Raw genomic sequence first — 25525 nt, 5'->3', positions numbered from 1 at the left:
ATTCTCTTGATGATTATGTCTTATAAAGTTTCGGAATAAAAATATTGAAAAACCTTACTAAAATCTTGGCAAAATTATGAAACTTTATTTTATTTTACTATCATGTAAAAAGAACATATAAAGATATTCTTTCCGAGGGGAACAAGGTAGTACTTCTACTGACAGGGTTCACTGGTAAATAATTATTTTAAAATAAAATTATTCTCAAATCTCGTTTTTTAAGGATAGATCATAGATAAATTATTATTTATTACACTTGAATTATCCTTATGGCGGCAGGTACAGTCACGTGCCTAGGAAAATAACATTCCACTAAAGTAAGGGTAAAAACAAAAATGCCATCATGGCATTATGCATGTTGAAATTTTAAATAAGCCAAGTTGGAGAAAATAAGTATTTCTTTCAAGATTTGAGGATATGAATAGCATAGTGAGAATGGCACGTGACTGATTGAACAAATCAACAAAGATGGCCTCTGAAAAAAAACAGCCTCCATTGAATACGTTATGAGACTTTGTCCCAACTCAAACATTTGTAATCGTATTATATTCCTTCACTCAGTCACACATGTGCTCCATTGCATTGTACAGTGTGTCCCATTTCCTTTTCAATATCTATTTTCATTTCATGTCATCATCTGCTTCTGATTTTACATGCATTCGCCTATACAAAAAATAATTGCGACTCCTATTAACTTTAGGCTCTGAACACTTTTCTTTTTTCTGTGAGTGGAAGGATAGGACCAATGGACCTATACCCTATTCTAACTAAGAATAAAGATTGATCTAATTGGTGATGATAACATTCATTACCTAAATATTTTCATACCAAAAGAAGCTAAGTTGTTTTCGCATTGCCTAACAGCTAGGAGTATATAATGGAATTAAGATAAGTAAGTCTACATCAAGAAATTGTATAAGAATAGAATAATTTCACTTCACTGTTACTTTTGATGAGTCAATCCATCTATAAAAAAAGTTTGAAACGTTTGTATCCAGCATGGAGAGCGTTTAAAATTGTGATGGCTGTTTCGATTCAATGGGTTTAAAATTGTTAGCTACGCTGAATGAATAAAATGTGGGGTGGGGTCCATCATAAAAAGATAAGGTTTAAACATCTCTTCATACATTTTCTATCACAATCAGTATCAGCACTGTGTGAGTGTGTAGTTTCAAACTGTGATTTAAGTAAAAACAATAATTTTATAATATAAGTAGTTATTTATAATAATATGTGGTGATTGGTGATTGAAATTGAATTGAATTGAAAGGGAAGAGGAGAGTTGGAAATGAAATTGAGAGAGAAAGAGAATGAAAGATCGTCAATGGGGTGGGTGCTTCCGCAGAGGACGCAGAACATAAGAGAGGCGTACGAGGTGGGAAGGAAGCTGGGGCAGGGGCAGTTCGGGACGACGTTCCTGTGCACGTGCCGCACGAGCGGGAGGAAGATGGCGTGCAAGTCCATCCCGAAGCGGAAGCTGGCGTGCAAGGAGGACTACGAGGACGTGTGGAGGGAGATTCAGATAATGCACCACTTGTCGGAGCACAACCACGTCGTCCGCATCGAGGGTGCGTACGAGGATTCCTCTGCTGTGCATCTGGTCATGGAGCTCTGCGAGGGTGGAGAGCTTTTTGATAGGATTGTGCAAAAGGGTCATTACAGCGAGCGACAGGCTGCTCGCTTGATTAAGACCATTCTTGAGGTTGTCGAGTGCTGCCACTCGCTTGGAGTCATGCATAGGGACCTCAAGCCTGAGAATTTTCTCTTTGATACTGTTCATGAGGATGCTAAGCTTAAGGCTACTGATTTTGGTTTGTCTGTTTTTTACAAGCCAGGTCTCAACTACTGTTTCTCACCCTCACCTCCACCCTTTTGCTTTTCACTGAATCGGATTAGTCTATGTTTGGTTAAGTTAAATGCATAACTTACAAATAAGTTCGTGGAGAAGCTGTTAAGAGATTCTTTTTGGAAATTAGTTTATGTACTTACCAAAAAAAAAAGTTTTTTTTTCTCTTCCTATGTTCTTTTTCATAAGTGTTTACATTTACCAAAATAGATTCTTTGTTTCTGATTCTCTGCCGAGGGATATTCTGGGTTCATCTAAAAGAAAATATTCTATTTCAACTTTTTTTTTCCCCTTGAAATTGGGTGAATAGTTTTTTTTTTTTTTTTGGTTTGTTAAATTTGCTGGGAGAAGGGTCTGATTATATTGCTGGGTATGATTGGTTGCTGACTGGATGGGATTAAAGAAGCCAAGGGATGGGTGTGGGGATTAGTTGTGGTTGTTTGTGTTGTTTATTTGTTTTTGAAATGTGACCAATTTGAGAAGGGAATATTGCTTCCCTTTTCTACGGGGTTGACACACTAAAGTGGAACCTCAAAGAAGATAGATAGTCCACTGGTGCCGTGTTTGACGTATGAATTACTACATTTTTCTGTTCTCCTTTTTCATGCTGTCCATGAAATTGAGTAATAGAGCTTGGTGTTGTGTGAGAAATCCCTGTAGGCACTGAAGAATGAGCTCGATTAGTTGATCTGAGGCAGATTAAAATGGGTAAAAAAAGGAAAAGGAGTTGAAATGGGATAAGGGAAGTCAGTATACTATTACTACTTTTTATGTTCCATGGTTTTGGTGTCTTAAAACATTAACTTTTGGCAATTCTAACTGCCATGATTTTGGACTCTGGAACCTGTATTTCTATATTAAAGTAATTTTTTAGGGCTATGCTATATTTAGTGTGCTTTGCGTGCAAAACTTGTGAAAAGTTGAAATCATTACTATCTTCTTAAATGGAGTCTTATAGCTGCATCCTTGTGGTTGTCAGTTGACTCGAATTCCTTTTGTTACAACAGTCCTCTTAAGTGCTGAGAAAAGGTGCACTTGTTTTATCTTGGTGCAAATTCTGAATGAAGAAAAGTATTTTCTTGGCAAAACATACTTAGCTATTTAATATTTAAGTAGAACTTATGCAGTCTTGTCTTTTAGTTACAAGTCGTATTTTATACCTTTCTTAATTTCAGTCATTGTTAGATCAACTGGAAATGCTTTCATGCTGTGTTCCTATGCCTAACACAGTGAGATGCTTTTCAGGTGAATCCTTTTGTGACGTTGTTGGGAGTCCATACTATGTCGCACCAGAGGTCTTGCGCAAGAACTATGGACCAGAATCAGATGTGTGGAGTGCAGGGGTTATTCTGTACATCTTATTAAGTGGGGTGCCACCATTTTGGGCCGGTAGTTATTTGTTATTCATATGCTAAATTATCAGTTGGGGATTTTAGCAAATTACTTCATGTCTTTCTTTCTTCATTGATAATACTAATCTGCAAATTGTTACCTCCAGAAACCGAACAAGGGATCTTCAGACAGATTTTACAAGGAAAACTTGATTTTCAATCTGAGCCTTGGCCTAGCATTTCAGACAGCGCAAAGGATCTAATTCGGAAAATGCTTGATCAAAATCCAAAAACTAGGCTTACAGCATATGAAGTACTCCGTGAGTCTCTTAAACTTCTTATTGAGCATTTAACATGATCAAGTTTGAATGTTACCACAAACAATTCTTAGAATTTCTTAACATCTATACTCTGTCTTTCTGTTTCAGGCCACCCATGGATCGTTGATGACAATATTGCACCTGATAAACCTCTTGATTCTGCAGTTTTATCACGTCTGAAACAATTCTCTGCAATGAATAAATTGAAAAAGATGGCATTGCGTGTAAGGCTTCTTTACACCTTTTTGCTAAGGCTAGATAATTTCTCCGTGCTTGTTGAAATTTCAGATTTTAGATATTGAGGGAAGAGGAGAGATAAAACAGAATGAGTAACTAATTAGAGATACAAATCATGATTAGCTATGGAATTACTGTAACTAATCCTTAGAGCTAATGCGGAAACAGGAAAACTAATTGTAGAAGATAATATAAGATATGATGATATATTTTTGGATATTTTCATATATCCCAACAATGCTTATATGCTGAGCATGGATGAACAAGTTTGCTTTTGTGAGTACTCAGTTGGGTGTCTTCCCTCCCATTACAATGAAATAGTGATCATATGCATTTATTGTTAGAATTTTGGCTAAGCCATTTTCTTAGTTTATCAATTTATTATGCATTCATTTTAATTGGAATGCATTGATATGTAAAGATTTTTTACACTGTCAACTACTAATGGACCATGAGGCAGTCTCATCGTTATTGTTACATGACTTTTATATATGAGCCTTAAAATTGGAAGACAAGACTTGCAGTTGCAGAGGTTCAATTTTGAAAGAACTTGAACCATTGCTTTCATGGAAGTTTTGGTTGCTTTAAGGAATGCCATTACCAAGGTTGGCAAGCTAAGATGAATAGAATTTGAAACTTGTTGGAGATTTTACATTGACTAGTAATATAACAATAATATTGTATGTAAGTGAGGAGCAATTTTACCCTTATAAGTTGGTTCAGTTGAGTTATGCCCATAACCCTTTTTCTAAGAAAACTAGTTTATTCATATTTCTTGTTCAAATTGTGATTGCTTGTTTTTTTTTTTTTGGTTCATTGTTGCTATGTTAATTAAGTTTTCAATTAAATTAACCACAAATCAGCAAAAATGGAATACTTAGCAACGTTAGCCTGCACTTCAAGCATCCTTATGTTATCTGTAGCTCCTAAAACATTACAGGTACATAGTCTTCCTGGAAACAGGAGGCTGAAAGTGATTCATTTTTTAGTCTTGTGAATTTCATCCTAATATCACAACATTTTATAGGTTTTGCTTGCTTAATCCTAGGTTATTGCTGAGAGGCTATCTGAAGAAGAAATTGGTGGTCTGAAAGAGTTATTTAAGATGATTGACACAGACAACAGTGGAACTATAACGTTTGAAGAGTTAAAAGATGGCTTGAAGCGAGTGGGATCTGAACTAATGGAGTCTGAAATCAAGGATCTTATGGATGCTGTAAGATTCTCTGAAATGCTAGTAACAGTGTAACACTTCTGAACACATCCTTTGGTGAAATCTATGTAGGTTCCACTAAATTTGGATGGGGACTAACTAAATTGGGAGTGGGACCACATAAATTTCATCCAACAAATAAAGTGTATTTTGAAAAGTGTGTTATTAGCATTTTCTTTTCCTTTGGTTCAATTATGTTTTCAGTTTAGTTCATTGTGGTTTGCCTTTAATTTTTGAACCTGACATAAGATCTTATTGTTTGGCATGTGACAGGCGGATATCGATAAAAGTGGGACAATTGATTATGGTGAATTCATCGCTGCCACTGTTCATTTGAACAAGCTGGAGAGAGAGGAAAACCTGGTGTCAGCCTTCTCCTATTTTGACAAAGATGGTAGTGGTTACATAACCATTGATGAGATACAACAAGCTTGTAAGGACTTTGGTTTAGATGATGTCCACATTGATGAAATGGTCAAGGAAATTGATCAAGATAACGTAAGTTTTCTTTTAATGAGCATAAAATTTCTAAAATTCATCTTTCTAGATTATATGCCAGTGGAGTTACTACCTTTACCCCCAAAATGATTGTAGTTTAAGGTTTTTATACACAGATTAAGAACAACAATGTATTTTAATACAATTTTAATACTTCTTTCATCTCATAATAAATGTTGCATTAGAAGAAAAATATAAGTCTTAAAATAAGTGTTATGTTAGCTTTTCAATGTAATATTAATTACATTTTTTCTATCTGCCTCTAATAATATTATGTAAAAAGAGATTTTTGTATTGCATTATTTTAAGTAAAGAAGATTCATTATAAGGTTAATTTTGTAAAATTATTATTCTCTTTCATTTATTTACTAGCTTTTCTTAAATTGTGTAAAATAATTTAAGACATTTATTTTGAGATGAAAGGAGTAATATAACATCATTTTCTTAATAAATGTATTACTTTTAACCATTGTTGAATAATTTATGAAAGAAAAAATTAGAAAAAATATAATTAATATTACATTAAAAAATCAATACAGTTATTTTGAGACATTTTTCTAATACTAAAACTACATTCAATTTGAGATGGAAGAAGAATTTGTCATGTCGTGCCAACTTGTTTGTTAGGTATTAGTGGGAATGTTTGTGCTGCAGGATGGGCAAATAGATTATGGAGAATTTGCTGCCATGATGAGAAAGGGCAATGGAGGAATTGGAAGGCGAACTATGAGAAACACACTAAATTTAAGAAATGCTCTGGGATTAGCAGACAATGGGTCCAATCAAGTTATTGATGACTACTTTAAGTAGTTATTTGGAGACAAAATTGACAAAACATAATATAGTAAGATTCAGCGTTATCTGTAGTTGCTTGACCAAATATTGCATATCTATTAATAGACCATCTTTGCTAGAAAGTTTTCATCTTCATCTTGATGAGGTCCATGGAAATGTGTCCAACAACGAATTGCAGCTCCTTAAATTTAACCATACCCCACTTAAACACTTACTCACGCTCGTTGTAGTTACTTAATTATGGTCCATTTAACTGTAATCGCAAGGTAATAATAAGACATATTTGCCTGGAGAGTGGAGAGGATCCAAATTCATTCAATGTCCTTTGAATATATTACCAAACAGTGATAACTCTAATCTGTCTGCAGTCCTGTCCTCATTGCATTATTCTGTCATTAGCATTGTAAAACCTTTTTTAAGAATATTTTTTCCATCGCTAATCAAGTTGATTCATGGACAGGTGATTGATTAGACTGTGATAGTTAAGAATTGATTACTAAGCTAATAAACCCACACAACAGTTATTGTGTACCCGTTCAGAAAGTATCACCTAGTTTTTTCTCTACAAGGTATCATGCCATTACCTTATTTTAGGATGAGTTAAAATTTAATGCGCGGTTATTGTGAAGATTTTATATCATGATCTAGGAATATATTGATATGAACTCTTTTACATGGGTATTAAAACTAAAGTTCTTTTAGGATTACTGAAAAAAAATGTTTGTATCTAGAAAATTAAGAATCTATCATTTTTTGGCCCCTCCTTCTGTTTAAAGGTAGATGAGTTGAAAAAGTTGGTACAATCATTATCTTCTTTCACTAGCAACAGTTGGCATCATGGATGACGTATGATATGAAAGAAAAAAATGTCTCACAAATGCTGTGGGACACCCTTCTTTTTTTCTTTTCTTTTTTCACCCAAACAAACATTAGTTAGAGAAATTAAAATCTCCATGCATGTCCTGTTGCGAGAGTAAGGTTACTGAAAAGACAAGGAGAAAAATCACCTTGAATGCAAGGTGGATTCTTTATCAAGGTATTTTCTTGACAGTGATTAAGGCACTTCACCCGTTCTTAAAATAATATTTCGAAGTTTTTTCCGTATTACAAACTTAACCTAATCTATTTCTTCCATTTGGTTGACGGGAAAAATGTTGTGAATTATAAATGTGTGTAATGTTGTGAGCCTTTCTTATGGATCATCTTAAATTTGTAAAATTGATTTTAGTTGAATATGACATTTTTTTTAAACTAAATGAATATATTAAGACAAAACATATTCTTACATAAAGTTAGAGCTAATGACTAACTTTTTTTTTTTTAATATTTTCGGTAAAATTAATTTAAATGACTTTGAATTAAAGTGATTTATGTTTATAGTTTTCGTTAATCTTAAAAATAATTTTATTATAAGGCATAATATAAAATACCAGCCTAATAAAAAGGGTTACATATTTATTTTCCCAGTTTTACACGAACATGCTCTAGAGTAAACTTAATTTTGACTAGAAATAACTAAATTCTATTTATTTTTTTTGTGTTATTTCAAAAATATCATTCCGAGAATATAGTTATATCCTTGAAACAAACTCCCTTAATAGAGCCCATGACCCGTTGCATAAAGGGATCCTTAACCACTTAACTTGTTTGACTTAAGAAGAGCCTCTGGTTTTTTCACATTTGTTTTATAAATTGTGCACACATTACATTTTCAGATCAGATCATGATGTAACTTGAATGTTATACATTATTTTGACTCTGATTATTTTTTTTATTCTGAACTTCAACGTTATATCTTAGATTTTTTTTTTTGGTTTAGATATTTTAAATACTTTTAATACTATTGTCCAATTAAAAATAATTTTTTTACTTTGATAGTTTATATAACAAAAGTCAACATTAAATATCGTCATTAATTACCAAAAGCAAATTAAAAATAATATCAAAAGTATCTAAGTACCTGTATTTTATCCTTTAATAACACTTCTAATTATTATAAGATTAAAAAAAAAAAACTATATTTGCAATTGTTCACGGAATCTTGAAGCGAAGATTAAGTTACTCTCCTCACAATAGCATGTATTACAAATTGGTAATAAATAAATGGAAGAAAACACACCTTGATGCTTATTTCATTTCAATTACTTGCCCCCTCATAAATGTTATATGATAAGCATGCTGAAAATAACATAGTAGCATGTCACAATGGTCAAAATTAAACTTTCTCACTTGCCTTAGGAGATGCCAAGGGAAACAAAATAAGCAACTCTGGCTCAGTGTAACCTGGTTTAGACCGTGGTGATGGATGCAAATAAAATCTCCTCTCTTTGATGGCCTTTTCTTCTTCTTCAGTGTTCAGTTCTGCCATCACTGACTCTTCCTTCTTTTCATCTACCATAATACTCAACTGGGAGAAGAGTGTTGAAGGGGTGGTGGGGCTTTGAAGAAGACTAGAACAAGCTGATCCAGGGCTTGGAGGAAAGCTAGAACTTCTTGACTTTGAGGGTGACATACATGCACCTGTCTTGTAATGAAAAGTTGGTTTAAGAATCTCAAGTTTTGGCTTCATGTACTTCCTTCTCTCATGCAGTTTTGAGGTTGTCCTTTTCACAGTGGCAACCTTTGTTGCCTCTCCTTCTTTTGGTTCTGAGGGACCTGTTAAACGTTGTACCACTTCCCTGAATGCATCTGAGTTTGTCTGAACAAAGGTGGTCAGTGGTTTGCAATCTGATGTTGCAGAATGGATTGGTGGCTTCTCCATTCTCACCACTTCATTTGACATCAGATTTACACCACTCAGCATATAATCACCTGCAATATTCATGATTGGTGGTTAAATTAAGATAAACAATATATTCACTTTACAGTATCATCTAATCCCAACTTGTCATGTATAATAAATTTATTGATTTTTAAAATAACTACCTTAAAAATCATAACAAAGATGATTTCTAATTAGTTGACAGTATAAAAATGTGTACATTGAAAAAACTTTTATATTGACAGTTCTTAAACTAAACTCAAACTATAAGCAAACTTGCACTCAACAGAAGGTGGAAATCAGATACAAAACGATCCATGGCATAACACAAGAAACGATAAATACCATTCATATGATAAAACATTTGCAAACTCAGACAAAAAAGAAAGAAAAACCATTTCAGGAAAGAGTTTCATTTTAAAAGAAAAGAAGCTTGATGAAATTATATAGTACTATATGATTGGAAATCCATGTTAGACCTATTTAGCTGAGGGCTGTAAACAAATGAAGACTGAAATAATTTGATGACCCACATCAAATGTTTTCTGTCCTGTCCAAAGCATGTCATATCAAATAATTCTGTGAATGGGGTATGGCTAACATTGGTTTAAGAGGATTTCTTAGGAACTGTGTCCATAAACACGGGACATGTATGTGAAACTCCACAACATACAAATTCCCCTCAATAATGTTCAAGGTGGAGGGTAAGGGTTGGCATTTATTGACCCGACCATGGTGAATTGTGTTTTTCTTTTAATAGGATGTGGATGAGATTTTGCAGCTCAAAACATCATGCCTAACTGTCTATTACCTGGTTTACCTGTTTCTCATTGACTCTTAAGGTTTTGGAGTTGGACTTGACTGTCTTTTTTTTTTTTTTTTTTTTTTTTCTCCTCTCTCTCTGTTCTCTCATTGATTGATACAGTAACTCACAAATTTAGCCAGGGAGCACAGACCAACTTCTAACTTTCTTACCTCTAAATAATGTTATTTTTATGTTTTAAAAAAAATAGATGTGCAATGATTTAATTTCTATATGGCTCCAGCTTGAAAAAATTGCATCCCATGAAATTTCTGACACCCTGTAAAGTTGCAAAATATTACTAGAGTTTAAGTGAAATTGGGCGCAGATATGTTAAGCAGACTATTAGATTCAAACATTATAAATGAAAAAAGAAAATAGTTGGGCCAGATTTTTCGACAAAAAAATAATATAAATAAAATCAATAAATACTTTACACTGTTATAGTAAAAAAGAGAGAGATTATAGTGTCCTATTTAGCTTAAGAGCTTAAGTTTTAACAAACACTATCATGGATTGGACACAGAACTCGACATGATAAAAAATTGGTCCTGCATTTTCTCTTTTGATACAAATTTCATGTAAAATTGAACCATTAAATTACAAAAGAAGTAGAAACCAACCCAAACTAGCATTGGACATCAATATCGAGTCACACATTGTTTCTATTTTGCGTGGTATTCAAGGGAAAGGTGACATGAATCAAAGCCATACGATACAACAACATGTCTAATTTCCATAAAACCATAATCAAGAAACTCGGAAACAAAAATGATAAGAACCGGTTGTAGCCTACCTAAGGTGGTTTGATGGTAGTAAAACAATGCTGCAGCTGCTGCGATCTTAGTATCCAAAGAAGAGAAGAATTTGAGAAAGAAAGGAAGAGGAAGAGGGAGAATAAAAAGTGTGAAAGAGAGGGAGAGGGGTATTGGAAGTGAGTATAGTTAACGATTTCTGGTACGAAGGTTGGGACAGAGAATCTGTGACCTCAGACATTAGCTTAGCCACATCAACTACATGTTGTAAAGGGTAATGTACCATACCACTTTTCTTCTAGTTACTGCCAAAAATGGATTGCCTTAACTCACATTCAAAGAAAAATCAATGATTCCAAAGATAGAGACAACTTGAGGATTTTTACCTTTTTTAAGATAACGGCCCTCTGGAAACCAATAACTACCCTCTGTCTACAGCCATTTATTTTGGAATGTTATCTGCCTAATTCACCTCTAAAAGGTTACAACCACAAATATGGTAAAAGGAAAAGCAAAAAATGGAATAATTTACTTTAGAAAAGAAAAAAAAAATATGTATAATTCCACTTGATTTATAACTTTTGTCTCAAAAAAATTTTCACACACTCACTTAATAAATCCTTCTCATAATAGGATGCTTAACTACTCAATTAACTTATCAAATTTTTTCATAAAATAGTTTTAAAATGCGATTAGCATTACATTTTATTTTATTTGAGTACTTATACACTACTATTATTTTTTATAAGATTCGTTGTCAAATGTATTATTTATTTATAAGAATATTCTTAAATAAAAATAAACCAAAATACACATATCTTAAATTCCGACCTTAATGTCGATTTTATAAATATGATGGATAAAAAAAGTTAAAAGGGATTAAAAAAAATCAATAATGTTAAATTAGCCCTAAAAAGTTATGCAAATTGGTTGTAAATTTAATTCCTCTAATTAAATTCTTAATCTTTACGAATTGGTTAAAAAGGTCTCATACATAATACCAGAATTGTTAACTTCTGTCTGGTTGCATGACCATATGTTGCTTCATTCACGAGCAACTTATTTCTCAAGGGGAAAAATTGCAGGTTACGTAAAGACAACTAACCTGAAATTACTTGAATTTTTCTTATCAATAAAAAGTATAATGGCGATACGATTGAACATTGTACAAGTCACATAAAGATGATACTGCTAACTACACATTCACATTCAAGGAGTGTTGGGATTCAAACAAGTCCCACATCGATAAAATATGACAAATAATAACAACTTATATAATACAAACATACTTCGATGATTGAGAGACTTTTTGGGTGATGACCAAAAGCAAAACCGTGAGGGCTAAGGCTCAAAGCGAACAATATCTCATCATTGTGGAGTATGTTTGTTTAATAACCTAATAAAAACAACCCTCATAAAATATCCTCTCAGACAAATACCATAAAAATACCCCCATCAGTGGCGTCAGAGCCGCAGGTTGGATTCGTTGACAACCAATAACCCTATAACCCCATTCCGCTGCATGAAAGGTTAGGTCCCTTGTTTGAGAGGAGGATTGTCCCACATCGATAAAGACCAATCTCATCATTGTGGAGTATGTTTGTGTAATAACCTTATAAAAATAACTCATAAAATATCCTCTCAGACAAATACCATAAAATAACCCCATCAAGGAGTAAGAGTATTAATCATGTCACCATATTTATTATCCTAATAGGCATGTGAACACAACAAAACATAAGTTTTAACCTCCATAACAACAAATTTAATATTTATTACGATGCTAAATCAAGCCGTTTTGAAGATCCAAAAGCAGGCTTCACAAATGTAAATGGTAAAAAAATGCTAGTAATATATTTTTTAACACTAATATTGACTATTTATGAAATTACAAAGTTTTACAAATCCTACTAATTAATTGACCTTTATTCATAATTTTATAATTTTCATTAAATACTAAAGAACTACACACAATACAAATGTTTGCTTTATATTGATATAATTTATAATAAATAAATATTTTAAATATATAAATTATAATATAATTAAAATTTGTAATAAATAACTTATCTTGAATATATAAATTATATTATAATTAAATTTTGTAGTAAATAAATATCTTGAATATATAACTTATATATTAGATTTGTAATAAATAATCTATATCATAATACAAGCTTATTTTTAATTATTGAATTTTTAAAAAGAAATATTGAACTTAATATAAAACAAAAATAAAATCAACTAAAAACATTTTCATTAAAAATAGTTCCTAAGAGCGATCTGTTCAAAATAGATATTCTAACTTATTTATATATAAAAAGGAATTAAAAATATATATATAAGAATTCAATATGAAACTAAAAGTATAAAAAAGAAATTAAAAGAAATGATAGGTTGAAAAAAAAATCTAAAAACACTCTCGATTAATAAAATCAGCTAAAGAGGCTCTTTGATTCATTCTTGTTGACACTTGTTAGGATACAAACAAGTTCTACATCGATAAAATAAGACAAAAAATAACAACTTATATAATACAAACATACTTCAATGATCGAGAGACCTTTTGAGTAATGACCAAAAGCAAAATCGTGAAGGCTAAGACCCAAAACGAACAATATCTTACAATATTTCATTATTGTGAAGTATGTATAATAACCTTATAAAATAATATTCATAAAATATCCCTTCATTGCTTAAGGCAAAGCATAAAAACAACCTCATAAACTCATAGGTAATAGGGTTCTTCTAGTTCCAACCAATAACTCCATAACCCTTCATAACTCATAACATAACCAATAATCCCATAACCCCTCATAACTCATGTAATATACAAAGACAGATTCTGCTGCATGAAAGGTTAAGTCCCTTGTTTGAGAGAAAGATTGTTGGGATACAAACAAGTCCCACATTCGATAAAATAAAATAAGAAATAACAACTTATATAGCACAAACATACTTCAATGATTGAGAGGCCTTTTGGGTGATGACCAAAAGCAAAACCGTGAGGACTAAGGCTCAAAGCAGACAATATCTCATCATTGTAAAATATGTTTAACTATCATAAAATATCCTCTCAGACAAATACCATTAAAAAAAAAAAAAAAAACCCCATTAACACTCTCCTTCAAGGCCAAAGTCATATTTTACTCCATCTAAATTTGGTCACATAAAAAGTTATAGCCTTTTTGGCTATGCAATGTCTATCTCCATGGATATCCTTGTCTCTGGAATACTTCCACTACAGAACAATCACTCTAACCATTTATTTTGTGTTTATTTTGTCTGCAATGTGCAACACTGTATCATGAGATGCCATTGGACTTGGGTTCTGAGTGAGACAGGGAATACTTTTCCATGAGCTTGGCAAGCTCCTCATTGAACCTTTCCTCCAACTGCACCTTTTCCTCCCAGTGCCTCCTCGTCATTCCAGCAACATTGTCCTTATGAGCTTCACGGAGTTTCTCCTCTTCAGCAACAAAGTTTTCCATTTCTTTATCTTGAAACTCAACAAACTTTAGATATTCATTCACCCTATCATCCAAACAAATCAAAAGTTATCATTGCCCAATCAGTAATATAGCACAAGTGCACAACCAAAACAACTGGATGTCTATATTACTTTTTTTAACATCAAATTGATGTTTTGCAACATACTTGCACAAGATGTGAATACATAATTAATTGGGATTATTCCAACTGAATTCTCAAGGAATGACAAGTGCTTACTTGACTCTCCCTTCCTCTTCACTTGATTGCTTCACCTTCTCACGTTTCTCTTGCTGCATTCTCTCAAAATCTTCTTCCTTTGCAGCCCTTGAATCATGAATGATTCTGATCTGGTCCTTAAAAAATTGTTCTTGCATGTACATCTTTCATCGACAAAGTATCCGATGGTCAGAAAAAAATAACAAGAAGAAATACTTCATAACCTAAATCATCTGAGTGAAATGAATAAATTATATTTACTTTTTGATAGCTAGAAAAATGCAAACCAACTACGAATGGCATGAAAAATGATTTATTATGCGAGAGAAAAGGCACATAGAACAATAGCCAAATAAGATCACTTCTTCCTTCTCTAATTTGATAGGATAGACTCAAGTTATTTTGGTACAAAGTCCATCATAATATTCAAAACCATCCGAGTCAGGAAGAGAAGGAAAACGTGCAGGAGTTTAGCTTATGCATGCTGATGAAACTTCAGCATTTGTACTATAAAAATTCAAATTACAGCTAACACCATTCAGTGAAACAAATAATTCTGAAACACACACAAACCTCGACTATAAACAGCTAACAGCACATGCCACAAGCAAAACAAAAAAATGCATCTACCAACAGTTTTTCCATTAATCTAAATCACCAAAAAGCTTGTCAATATCAACCAGTAGTATTACCTCTTCCTTGTTCTCTTCATGCTGCATTTTAGTCCTTAACCTGACAATGCGATTTTCCTCCATTGTCCTTCGCAGCTTCTCAGTCACTATACCCAAAGATTCTTCAAGAGCTTTTGTTTGTTTTTGTTTTTTGGCATCCCTGTCCTTAAAATAATTAAGTAGCTGGTTGTCCTCATTCATTTGTCGAAGTTGGTTTACAACCATCTCCTGGTATGACCTCATGTTATATTTGAGTCTAGATTTACCTATACAATTTCAGATATCCAAACAAAAATCAATATGCTGTCTCCATAGAAATTGAAGACATCAAACATGCAGCACAATAGAGGAAGGAAAAGAAGTGAAAAAGGAACCTTGGCAATGTCTGTTAAAAAAGTCCAGGTCTTCTTTTACTGCCATGTATCCATAGAGCTGTCTCCTGCCACCAGGGAGAAATAATCTACGGTTGTTACTAAACCAGGAATCTCGATCAGTTCTTTGTTCTACAAAATGCTTGTGTAAACGCTCGGCCTCAAGATAACCTATAGCTGAGGCTTCAAATATCAAAACACTCATCCCCCTATGACCCTGTGGCCCATAAGAGTGTCGAGCCTTAGCAGCAGCATATGCACTGAAGTAGTTAAGAAGCTCCTGGTTTCCCATACCTAGCCACTACATACAAAGATGAATATATGGATCAGAAATATTTTAGGAGAATTAAGAATGTTTTGCTACATGAACACAAGAGGTTAAAACAAAAAACAATACTACTATCACTAATTATTCATCATTTGATGCAAATAAGAGAAAAACAAGACAAAACTTAGGTGTAGTACTATAGGTGTTGTTGGTGTTCTCCAAACAGAATCGTATTTCGGTAATACATGTTAATATTTAATGAAATTATTTATTATGTATAGTACCAAGTTGAAACTCCAATTCTGATTAGATAATAACACCAACAACACCTATGCTTAAGTTTTATCCAAAAAAAGACACTTGTACCGTGTCATTTTCATCTTGTTCAAGCCTTGTATTCTGTATGACAACCATGGGAGGCCAAACGATCTCATGATCTTTTTCTTCATCTTTTAAGCCTTTCCATTTGCCGAATACTTCGCCAGATGGAATCACTGCAGAACCTCTTCTGCACAATTCCTCATCCAAAAGCTCAGCAAACTCCCTATGGATCTTGACCCTTTTTGACCCCTTTGTCTTGGCATGAGTCAACAGAGGCTGCAGCCCATTGTACCAATCAATAGCACCAGGACCACCCTTACAAGCAGGACAGTGCCACTGCCTTTCTTGTTCATTGATCTTTTCAATAGACAGGCCATCCAAATTCTCAAAGAAATCCTTAAACCACTTGCTCTTCTTACGAGTCTCGAGGCTCTTTTGACTAGTGTCAGAATCATAATCATCGCTCGCCAAATCATCATCCGTGTCTTCCATACCATCAAACCCGTCCTCCCCTTCATCATCAACACTATCATTCTTCACAGGAGACTCTTCTGTTACCAAGCTATCATCAACACTCTTGGTCTGCTTGGAACCAGTTCTAGATTGCCAATTCCACCCATGCTCCAGGGGAGGTCGAATTAACGGGTTAGAAGACACATTGTAGCTTTCAGATTCACTTGCAGTTATCTGGGGCCTCCCATTTCCTCTGCCAGCAGGTTTCTTCAAGTTAGCATTTTGGGAATGCCAAGGATTTCCACTCCCAGAAGCTCTTCCAAATCCTCCATCATTCTGAGTAACTGGATTTCGAACTCTAGAATTATGAACCGGAGGACTCCACGGTTTTGCAGCACTGCTTCTGGCTTTGTTCTTGGATTTCTTTGCATATACCACCCATTCACCATCATCTTGTCCTGACTCAAGGTTAACATCAGCCACACTTTTAGCTACTTGCTCAACTTTTGGAAGAGATTCCGATACTCTGGAAGAAGAATCATCATCATTGGTTGACGTAGTGAAAGGTCTACCACCGCCTCTTCTTGAACTCATTTTCTGGATCAACCACAAAAAACATAGAATTCATAATGTAAATAACTGAGGTGGCATAAAAAACTTCATACTTACAGTGAATCAAAATCAAATTCGTTCTATTATTTTACATAGCATATAAAACACATGATGCCCAAACAAACTATTCATTTCTCTTCAACGTAATATTCCATATTACCACACACTGTTGCAGATCAGTTGTAGCAGTATAGTTTTAGTCGGCATGATTAGTTAGATGAGTCACTTTCAAGTTAGCATACGAGCTAATCACCTCAATGTTTCACATTCAATAAATTACCAAGTTAGGATTAATTATTTTCTTAATCAATGTAGTTTCATAAATTTTATCTTTTTTTAGTTTATATAGTTAAAAATGTTTTACTTTAGTCTATATACATATTATTTGTATTTCTTTTTTGTTCAAACTAAAAGATAAATTTTATGAAATTATAAAAATTAAAAAAAACAAAAAACTATATACTAAAATATATATATATACTATAATTATTTTTAAATTATAGGAACTATAAAGTAAAATTCATAAAAATATAAATACTATATAACTAATTAAATCTTTTAGTTATCAGTTGTCCTGAAAAAAAAAATTATCCCCGTTCAACTTCGGAGTTCGAAGCAAATTGTAATTTTGGTCTCAATAAGAAAAAATAATTTAATTTTCATTCTTTCAAAATCTAAAATTACTATTTTTCGTCAAAAACATTTACTTTAAGTTAAATAAATAATATTTATTTCATGATCTAAAAATAATTTTAGAAGTATTACATAATACCAGTCATTAGTGAGAGTCAAATGAGATAGTCAAAATCAACTATATATTATAAACACATAGCCAAACACACACTAAATACACAACCTTAACAAGTATGGATTATAGCGACCAGAAACAATTGTTTGAAAAATTTTAGGGATAAAAACCCAAAAAAAGAAAAGGTTCATAACTATAAGAATTAAAGCCACAATTTATTAATTTAAAATGAAAAAAAAAAAATCCATCTAAAAAAATTCCCTCTATCTATTACGTTTGTGAAAAGAAAAGAAAAAAGAAGGAGCAGAAGGCATGGATGGTAGAAGAGAAAAGGTGAGTACCGTGGAAGATGGGAGATCCGAAGGTGTTGGGCGGAGGTTCCCAAGTAAGGAAGGAGGAAAGATGTTGAAGTTGACTAAGCTTCGTCTTTCATATATTATTATTATATGTATATTGTGTCTTGTCGTCTATTACTATTTTTGGACTTTAAAATTTTATCAAATTTCATTTTGAGTAAATTTTACACGTGCTACTTTTTAACACTGTTCCTGACAACGGATCTACTTCCCAGATTCTTCCTTTCATTCAATATTTACCCTCTCTCTCTCTCTCTCTTTAGAAAATTAATCAATACTATTGAATTTATCTTCAGTACTAACAAGACGTAATTTTAATTTTAAAAATAATATATTTTTTTATTGCCTTTACTTATTTCAATTTCTCTTATCAGGTTTATTGTTTAATTTTATTAATATTTTAACTTATGCAAAATATATAGATTAAATATTTATTATATATAACTAAAATAATAACTTAGATTATATTATTCTGATTTTTAATTATAATAGATATATGTAATGTTTAAATATATAATTATATTTAAAATCTATAATTATATATTTTGATTTTTAATTAAACTATTGATCCGAATCGGGTATTAATCGAATCAATAATCTCTTTATTTGCTATCCAACAGATTTCTCATCTACAACTGTTCTAAAGATAATCTATATTGAAATTTTGTTTTCTGCACCCATCTTTTTAAATGTTACACTCATTATGTGTTTTTCAATAGTTTATATATATGTGTGTGTGATTAAATACAATAGAATGATGATAAAAATACAATTTAATCTAATATTATTAATTATTATGTCACTTTATGTTAGAACATGATTAGTATTTTTATTTTAATAGTTAAGTAATGAACATTTAATAATTGGATCAAAATTATAAATTTTACAAAATTAAAAATTAGAATATAAAAACCACAAATTAAATATATAGAAAGATCAAAAATAAAATTTAAAATAAAATTAAAAAAAATATCACTTCATCTCTCTAAACCAAACACTTTTGCCTTTTTAACGGCATTGCATTTATCTAATACATTTTAAACATAAATTAATTATTGATTGTTCAACTTTAATTTTAAGAATCAAATCTAAAAAAAAAAGTATTTATTTAATTTAAGTACATTTATACTATATCTATTTTAATATCATTTAATCATAGATTATATGTACTAATATTATTACAAAAATTAATAATTACTATAAAAATCAGAATTTTTTACGTAAATATTATTTTTTTTAAAAAAAAATACCCAAATAACCACTGTGCAGGTTTATTTACACAGATAGAACCATTCACTGTTCAAGCTCAGAATTCGGTTCCCGGGGAACCGAATTCTGAGTTGCTTTTATATATATATTTTTTTTTTCGTGTTTGCAGGGGAGATGTGGGCTGACGTTGGAAGCGGAACGGCCCGTTCCGAAATTAGAACGGGCCGTTCTGCTTAAAGAAACAGAGTGGCATTTGTTAACGTGAAACGGGACAAGAACGGGCCGTTCCGACGTTAAGAATTAACGTTGAAATAGATGTTGGAAGCGGCCCGTTTTAAACAACTTGTTGTGGTAATTTTTTTAACGTGGAACGGGCCGTTTTTGTTTTAGAACAGCCCGTTCCAAGATAGATATTTACACATTTTTTTTACTCCTGGAACGGCTTCGGAACGGCCCGTTCCAGGAGCTGTTTTTACAAAGTTTTTTTGATTTGGAACGGGCCGTTCTGGTTTTGGAACGGCCCGTTCTAGGTAAACAGTAAAAACTTGCGTTTTTCTATAAATAGACCCTCTCCCCTTCATTTTTTTCACACGATTTCAGATTAGCTTATCTCCTTTATTCCTTCCGTGTACCCCTTTTGAATCAGTTTCTTAGAATCACGTTAATTTCCTTTAAACCTTTCATAAAATGGCTTCTTCAATCTACGTTATTGTTCATTCTGATGGTTCCATTAACCAATGTCCGAATGAAGGAATCACTTTCTCTTCTCCATCTGCAAAATTAGTTCGTATCAACAGAGGAATTACTCTAGAAAGGCTTCAAAGAGTCATCCACAGAAAGCTACATCGACAAGATTCTGAGAGGGTGGCTAGCATACATTTTCGGTACCCTATTAGACTTGGCCCAGGGGTTAGTAACTATACCTGTGTTGAGTTGACGGATGATGAAGACGTTGAGGCAGTTTTCAATGTTCACGATTCTAATCAACTTCAATCAGGTATTGAATTATATGCTACATTTATTACAGCTGAATCACATGCACCACAAGTTTCACCTTCACGTTCACCTTACGAAGTTTATCAAAGTTACCAGTACACTAACCCATCTGGCCCTTCTTATGATATCCCCTCCAACTACAACATTGAGTCATACACACAGCTTTTAAGTGGTCCAATCATGGACCTTAATCAAATACCTTCTCAGCCATTTGAGCAAGCTAGACCTTCTGCTTCTCAACCCAATGTTGAAACCAACATTGAAGATGATGTTGTTGTTGGTCTCCCAACAGAAAATGTCTTTGATCATTTTAGCGAGGACGAAGACGAAATTCTCTCTGCACATGAACATGATGATGAAGAAACCCTCCCAATTCCAAATAATCCACCACTACAACCACAACCAGTAGCCATATACAACCCACCTCCACACTTTTTAGAGTTTCCCAATGAAATCCAACAAGACAGTGAGTATAGCCATTTGTTGGAGCGTGATATGGTTGTGTATCCACCTGGAACACTATTTGTTGGCCAACGCTTCCAAACAAAAGAACAAATGCAGGATGCCATAAATAAATTTCACATTGTCAACCATTGTAGTTACAAGGTTAAAAATTCAAGCAGTAGTAGGCTTGTTATGGAATGCGTTCACCACGACTGTGCCTGGAGGTGTCGTGGTATATTGCGAACCAGGGAACAACATTGGGAAATCATGATCCTTGAGGGCCCCCACACATGTGTTTCCCCACTTATCTCCCAAGATCATAATAAATTGGGATCACAAATGATTGCTCAAAGCATTGGTGAAATTATTGAGGTTGATCCATCGGCATCCATTTCAACCATCATAGCCCACATCAAGTCCACCATGGGTTATACAATTAGTTACAGAAAGGGATGGTTAGCCAAGCAACATGCCATTGAGAATATCTTTGGAAACTGGGAGGAGTCGTACAACAAATTACCAGGTATGTTGCAAGCAATGCAAATGTATGTTCCAGGTTTTATTTGGAAATTAAATACGCAACCGGCTTACCAAGGTGAATTATTGGACGAGGGGAGTGTTATCTTCAAAAGGTTATTTTGGACCTTTAAACCATGCATTGATGGTTTTGTCTTCTGCAAACCAATTGTACAAGTGGATGGTACATTTTTATATGGGAGATATAAAGGTACACTATTGGTCGCAGTTGCGCAAAATGGTCGCAACAACATAATTCCTATTGCATTTGCTGTTGTTGAAGGTGAAACTAGTGATGCATGGTTTTTTTTTCTGAAGAACTTGAGGCGGTATGTAACACCGCAAGATGGGTTGTGCCTTATTTCTGATCGTCATGAAGCTATTCGAAGTGCATACTCAAGAAATGGAAGTGGCTGGACGGAAAACAATTCTGTTCATGTCTATTGTATTCGACATATTGCACAAAATTTCATGCGACGGTTCAAAAATGCAGCACTAAAGAAGGATGTCGTCAATATGGGTAAGTTTATCATTACTTTTTTTAAAGCATTTGATTATTACTTTTAATTATTTAATAATTTTATTATTTTGCAGCCTACGGGATGACTGAACCTAGATTCTTTTACTATTACAACATAGTAAGAGATACTAATGTTGAAGCAGCTCAATGGTTAGACAACATTCCTAGGGAAAAATGGACACTAGCATGGGACAATGGACGACGTTGGGGACACATGACAACAAACCTAGCTGAGTCAATTAATTCCGTATTGAAGAAAACACGAAATTTGCCAATTTGTTCCATGGTAATGGCCACATACACTCGTTGCAACAAGTTTTTCGTTCAAAGAGGTACGGAAGTGGGCGCAATGATTAATGCAGGACATGTCTACTCGGAAATTGCAAATAAAACAATTCAAGATGCACAGTCTAAGGAAAATACTCATAGAGTTATCAGTTTTGACAGATCAAGCAGTAGATTTCTAGTGGAAGAAACGCAACATTTAAGAGAAGTTCGACCAGCTGGGAGATTTGCGGTAAGGCTTGATGAATTGTGGTGTGATTGTGGCAAGTTCCAAAAAGTTCATATCCCTTGCTCACATGTGCTTGCTTCATGCTTACATGCACATCATGACTATGAAAGGTACATATCTCCCATATATACCTTACAACAAGTTGCAAAGGTATACGAAGGACAGTTTGGAGAGCTTCGACATGAAGATTATTGGCCTACTTACACTGGTCCAACTTTGTGGCCAAATCCAGAACTGAAGAGAACTTCGAAGGGTCGACCAAAGTCCACCAGGATTAGAACAGAGATGGATATTAGAGAACAACATACTCATGTCAAAAATTGTTCTTATTGTCACACTCCTGGTCACACTAGGAAGACATGTCCGAATATTAGTCATGGATGTAGTTCCCGCCACCAATGATCATTATTGTTGTAATCAGTTGTAATAAATTTATTTAGTTATGTAATATTAAAGTTAATTACTTTGTGTTAGTATCGGATAGTACGTTGTGTTTGTGTTAAAATCGTATATTGTGTTGAAATCGTATATTGTGTTGAAATCGTATATTATGTTCGCAACAATACTTATAATTATAATAGTTTATAACCTTCTTAGTCTAGATCGCATGTAAAAATGCATAATATTAAAATTCATATTACATTGATAAAGACACATAGTACATTAGAATAAAAAAACAATAACATTAACATAGAGTGATTTATATACATTTTTCAATCTCCGTAATGGTGTCCAGTTCCACAACGAGGGCGACGTCTATTACGGCCTGGATTACGCCGTGGAGGTTGTTGCTCAGAAGGATTTGCTTCATCATCAACCACCGGATGTTGAAATGGTGCTGAAGAACTTCCAGGTTCATTACCGAATTGTGGACGGTAAAGAGATTGCATGTATGATTGTGCTGAAGATGGAGTTCTAAAATCTACTCCAAATAAATTTGTAAAAAAATCCTCTGAAGTTGTTGCAAATGAATGTCGTCTGTCAATTATGTTTTGTTCAGGAGTGACGTACTGAGGATTTGATACATGTTGACCAGTCTCTTCATGCGATCGCATGGAAGTTCGACCAGTCTCAAATGTTGTGAAAGTCCTTCGTTGTTGATGGGTCCTTGGATCTTGTAGTAGTCGTGGCACAGATAAAAAATAGATGGAATTGGCCATGTACCATTCCATGTATTCTCGTGTGTGAAACAGTGGGCCTTGCATTGGATGACCCATCAATGTGTGCTCACGTCTATTGTTCCATATGTCGATCCACTGAGCATGTCTTGTAACCCAATTTTCATCTTGTCTTCCCCTCATGTCAATGTTGTGCAGGTTATCCAAATTATTCGGTGGAGAAGGGACATCCTGGAAGAGACGAAATTGCAATTTCACTCTATCAGATTGGTGCCATTCAACAATTGCAAAACAAATAATGGAGGTGCATGATGTCCATAGCAGAGCATCTCTATATGCTTGCATCGGTATTGCTGTTTGCAATACTCCATATGGCGCCCATAAAAACTACAAAAAAAAATTAAACTTCTTTAGTTAACATATTATGCTAAACAAAAGAAAAAAAAAATAAAACTTTGATTTTAAAGAGTTACCTGATCATTCTGAATGTGATCAAACCTTGATCTATATCCAACAACATCATTATGAGGTACATTTTGAAAGTTTAAAACTCTGCCCCCGCTCCATTTACAGACTAGAGGGAATGATGCTGGTAACCTGGAAATAGGCGCAATATATGGCATGCGATGCCATGCCCAAGATTGTAACAGAGATGCACAACCACCCATTGTTTTGCTAGTAACATTTGTAGCTCTACACATTTCCCTATATAACATAGCTAAACAAGCCGACCCCCAACTATATCGTCTTGTTCTTCTAAGATTTATTAATAAAGATAAATACATAAGATGTACCTTATTGCCTGTTTTGTCAGGCATCAAAACACCTCCTATTAACCCTAATATATATGATCTACAATGTGCATCAAGTTGTTCTTGAGATGGCTCCTCTGGTAATTCTAACATATTATCTCTTAACCACTTTAACTTAATCATAGAGCCAATTAGTGACTCACCTTTAACTGGCATGATTCCGAGATAGGTGGAGCACATTTCCTCCCAGTCATATAATGTTGGGCCAATGACTGGTAAACCATCAACTCTTAAGCCAAGTTGAAGTGCAACATCCTCCAGTGTTATGGTGCACTCTCCAGTTGGAAAATGGAATGTATGAGTTTCAGGTCTCCATCTTTCAACCAAAGCTGTGATTAATGCGTAATCCACTTTTAGATGTCTGAGCTTTGTAACCCCAGAAAAACCCACTTCCTCTAGTATAGGAACAATTAGAGGGTGAGGTTCTGGCATTGAATGACAGTAAGAACAAATAATATTCTCAGTCTCCTGCAATAATAATTACCAAAATTAGTACTAATTTATTACAAGTTAATTGAAATTTAAAGTATATAACGAAAGTGCTGAACTTACAGTTCTACCAATGAAAGCAGACCTATGCTCATTTTGCTTCCACAACAACATTTTTGATATAGTTAATAAAAATTGAAGAAAAAAAATTTTCTTACTATCAAGGTGAATCAGAAGCAGTACAAATCGCATCAAAAAATGAAGGGGAGGGGGACTATTTATAGAAAAAACGCAACTTTTACTGTTTACCCAGAACGGGTCGTTCCAAAACCAGAACGGCCCGTTCTAAATCAAAAAAACTTTGTAAAAACAGCTCCTGGAACGGGCCGTTCCGAAGCCGTTCCAGGAGTAAAAAAAATGTGTAAATATCTATCTTGGAACGGGCTGTTCTAAAACAAAAACGGCCCGTTCCACGTGAAAAAAATTGCCACAACAATTTGTTTAAAACGGGCCGCTTCCAACATCTATTTCAACGTTAATTCTTAACGTCGGAACGGCTCGTTCTTGTCCCGTTTCACGTTAACAAATGTCACTCTGTTTCTTTAAGCAGAACGGCCCGTTCTGATTTCGGAACGGGCCGTTCCGCTTCCAACGTCAGCCCACGTCTCCCCTGCAAACACGAAAAAATATATATATATATAAAAGCAACTCAGAATTCGGTTCCTCGGGAACCGAATTCTGAGTTGAAAAAACAAAAAAAAATACATTTTGGTGCTCAGAATTCGGTTCCCCGGGAACCGAATTCTGAACTTGAACAGTGAATGGTTCTATCTGTGTAAATAAACCTGCACAGTGGTTATTTGGGTATTTTTTTTTAAAAAAAATAATATTTACGTAAAAA

At 33.8% G+C, this 25525-nt stretch overlaps 5 protein-coding genes across 8 annotated transcripts; 2 read left to right on the top strand and 3 right to left on the bottom strand.

Moving 5' to 3' along the window:
* The first annotated feature begins 1086 nt into the window (after positions 1-1086).
* LOC109813689 (calcium-dependent protein kinase SK5) lies at positions 1087-6375 on the top strand. 2 transcript variants are annotated; one of them, XM_083069161.1, is made up of 7 exons: positions 1087-1835; positions 3092-3235; positions 3345-3497; positions 3606-3721; positions 4783-4950; positions 5221-5445; positions 6073-6375. In XM_083069161.1, exons 1-7 carry the CDS (start codon positions 1289-1291, stop codon positions 6253-6255), a joined length of 1536 nt encoding a protein of 511 aa, XP_082925287.1. In that variant the 5' UTR covers positions 1087-1288; the 3' UTR covers positions 6256-6375. The 2 variants fall into 2 exon arrangements, with proteins under 2 accessions (XP_082925287.1, XP_020233513.1); XM_020377924.3 differs by having other exon boundaries at positions 1121-1835; positions 6100-6375.
* Positions 6376-8276: 1901 nt separating this feature from the next.
* LOC109813692 (VQ motif-containing protein) lies at positions 8277-10899 on the bottom strand. Of its 3 annotated transcripts, XM_083069162.1 has the most exons (3): positions 10600-10899; positions 9977-10083; positions 8277-9051 (listed from the first exon to the last, which is right to left on the bottom strand). In XM_083069162.1, exon 3 carries the CDS (start codon positions 9041-9043, stop codon positions 8456-8458), a length of 588 nt encoding a protein of 195 aa, XP_082925288.1. In that variant the 5' UTR covers positions 9044-9051; positions 9977-10083; positions 10600-10899; the 3' UTR covers positions 8277-8455. The 3 variants fall into 3 exon arrangements, with proteins under 3 accessions (XP_082925288.1, XP_029130268.1, XP_020233521.1); XM_029274435.2 differs by lacking the exons at positions 9977-10083; positions 10600-10899 and adding an exon at positions 9347-9910; XM_020377932.3 differs by lacking the exon at positions 9977-10083 and having other exon boundaries at positions 8345-9051; positions 10600-10894.
* A 2485-nt stretch (positions 10900-13384) lies between these two features.
* Positions 13385-18209, bottom strand: LOC109813705 (protein SUPPRESSOR OF GENE SILENCING 3). Its single transcript, XM_020377947.3, has 6 exons — positions 18052-18209; positions 15943-16947; positions 15312-15609; positions 14959-15203; positions 14288-14430; positions 13385-14092 (listed from the first exon to the last, which is right to left on the bottom strand). The coding sequence occupies exons 2-6, from the start codon at positions 16942-16944 to the stop codon at positions 13864-13866; spliced, it is 1917 nt and encodes a 638-aa protein (XP_020233536.2). The 5' UTR covers positions 16945-16947; positions 18052-18209; the 3' UTR covers positions 13385-13863.
* A 2738-nt stretch (positions 18210-20947) lies between these two features.
* On the top strand, positions 20948-22738 carry LOC145954580 (uncharacterized). The gene is made up of 2 exons (XM_083069159.1): positions 20948-21751; positions 21826-22738. Exons 1-2 carry the CDS (start codon positions 20983-20985, stop codon positions 22665-22667), a joined length of 1611 nt encoding a protein of 536 aa, XP_082925285.1. The 5' UTR covers positions 20948-20982; the 3' UTR covers positions 22668-22738.
* Positions 22739-22845: 107 nt separating this feature from the next.
* On the bottom strand, positions 22846-24802 carry LOC145954581 (serine/threonine-protein phosphatase 7 long form homolog). The gene is made up of 2 exons (XM_083069160.1): positions 23857-24802; positions 22846-23770 (listed from the first exon to the last, which is right to left on the bottom strand). Exons 1-2 carry the CDS (start codon positions 24625-24627, stop codon positions 22979-22981), a joined length of 1563 nt encoding a protein of 520 aa, XP_082925286.1. The 5' UTR covers positions 24628-24802; the 3' UTR covers positions 22846-22978.
* Between the last annotated feature and the right edge of the window lie 723 nt (positions 24803-25525).

The sequence above is a fragment of the Cajanus cajan genome, chromosome 2 (genome assembly GCF_000230855.2).
Source record: "Cajanus cajan strain Asha chromosome 2, NIPB_CcT2T_4, whole genome shotgun sequence".
NCBI classification, from domain to species: domain Eukaryota; kingdom Viridiplantae; phylum Streptophyta; class Magnoliopsida; order Fabales; family Fabaceae; genus Cajanus; species Cajanus cajan.
Note: the sequence above shows the minus strand (reverse complement) of the source record. Positions and strands in the feature narration are given on the sequence as shown.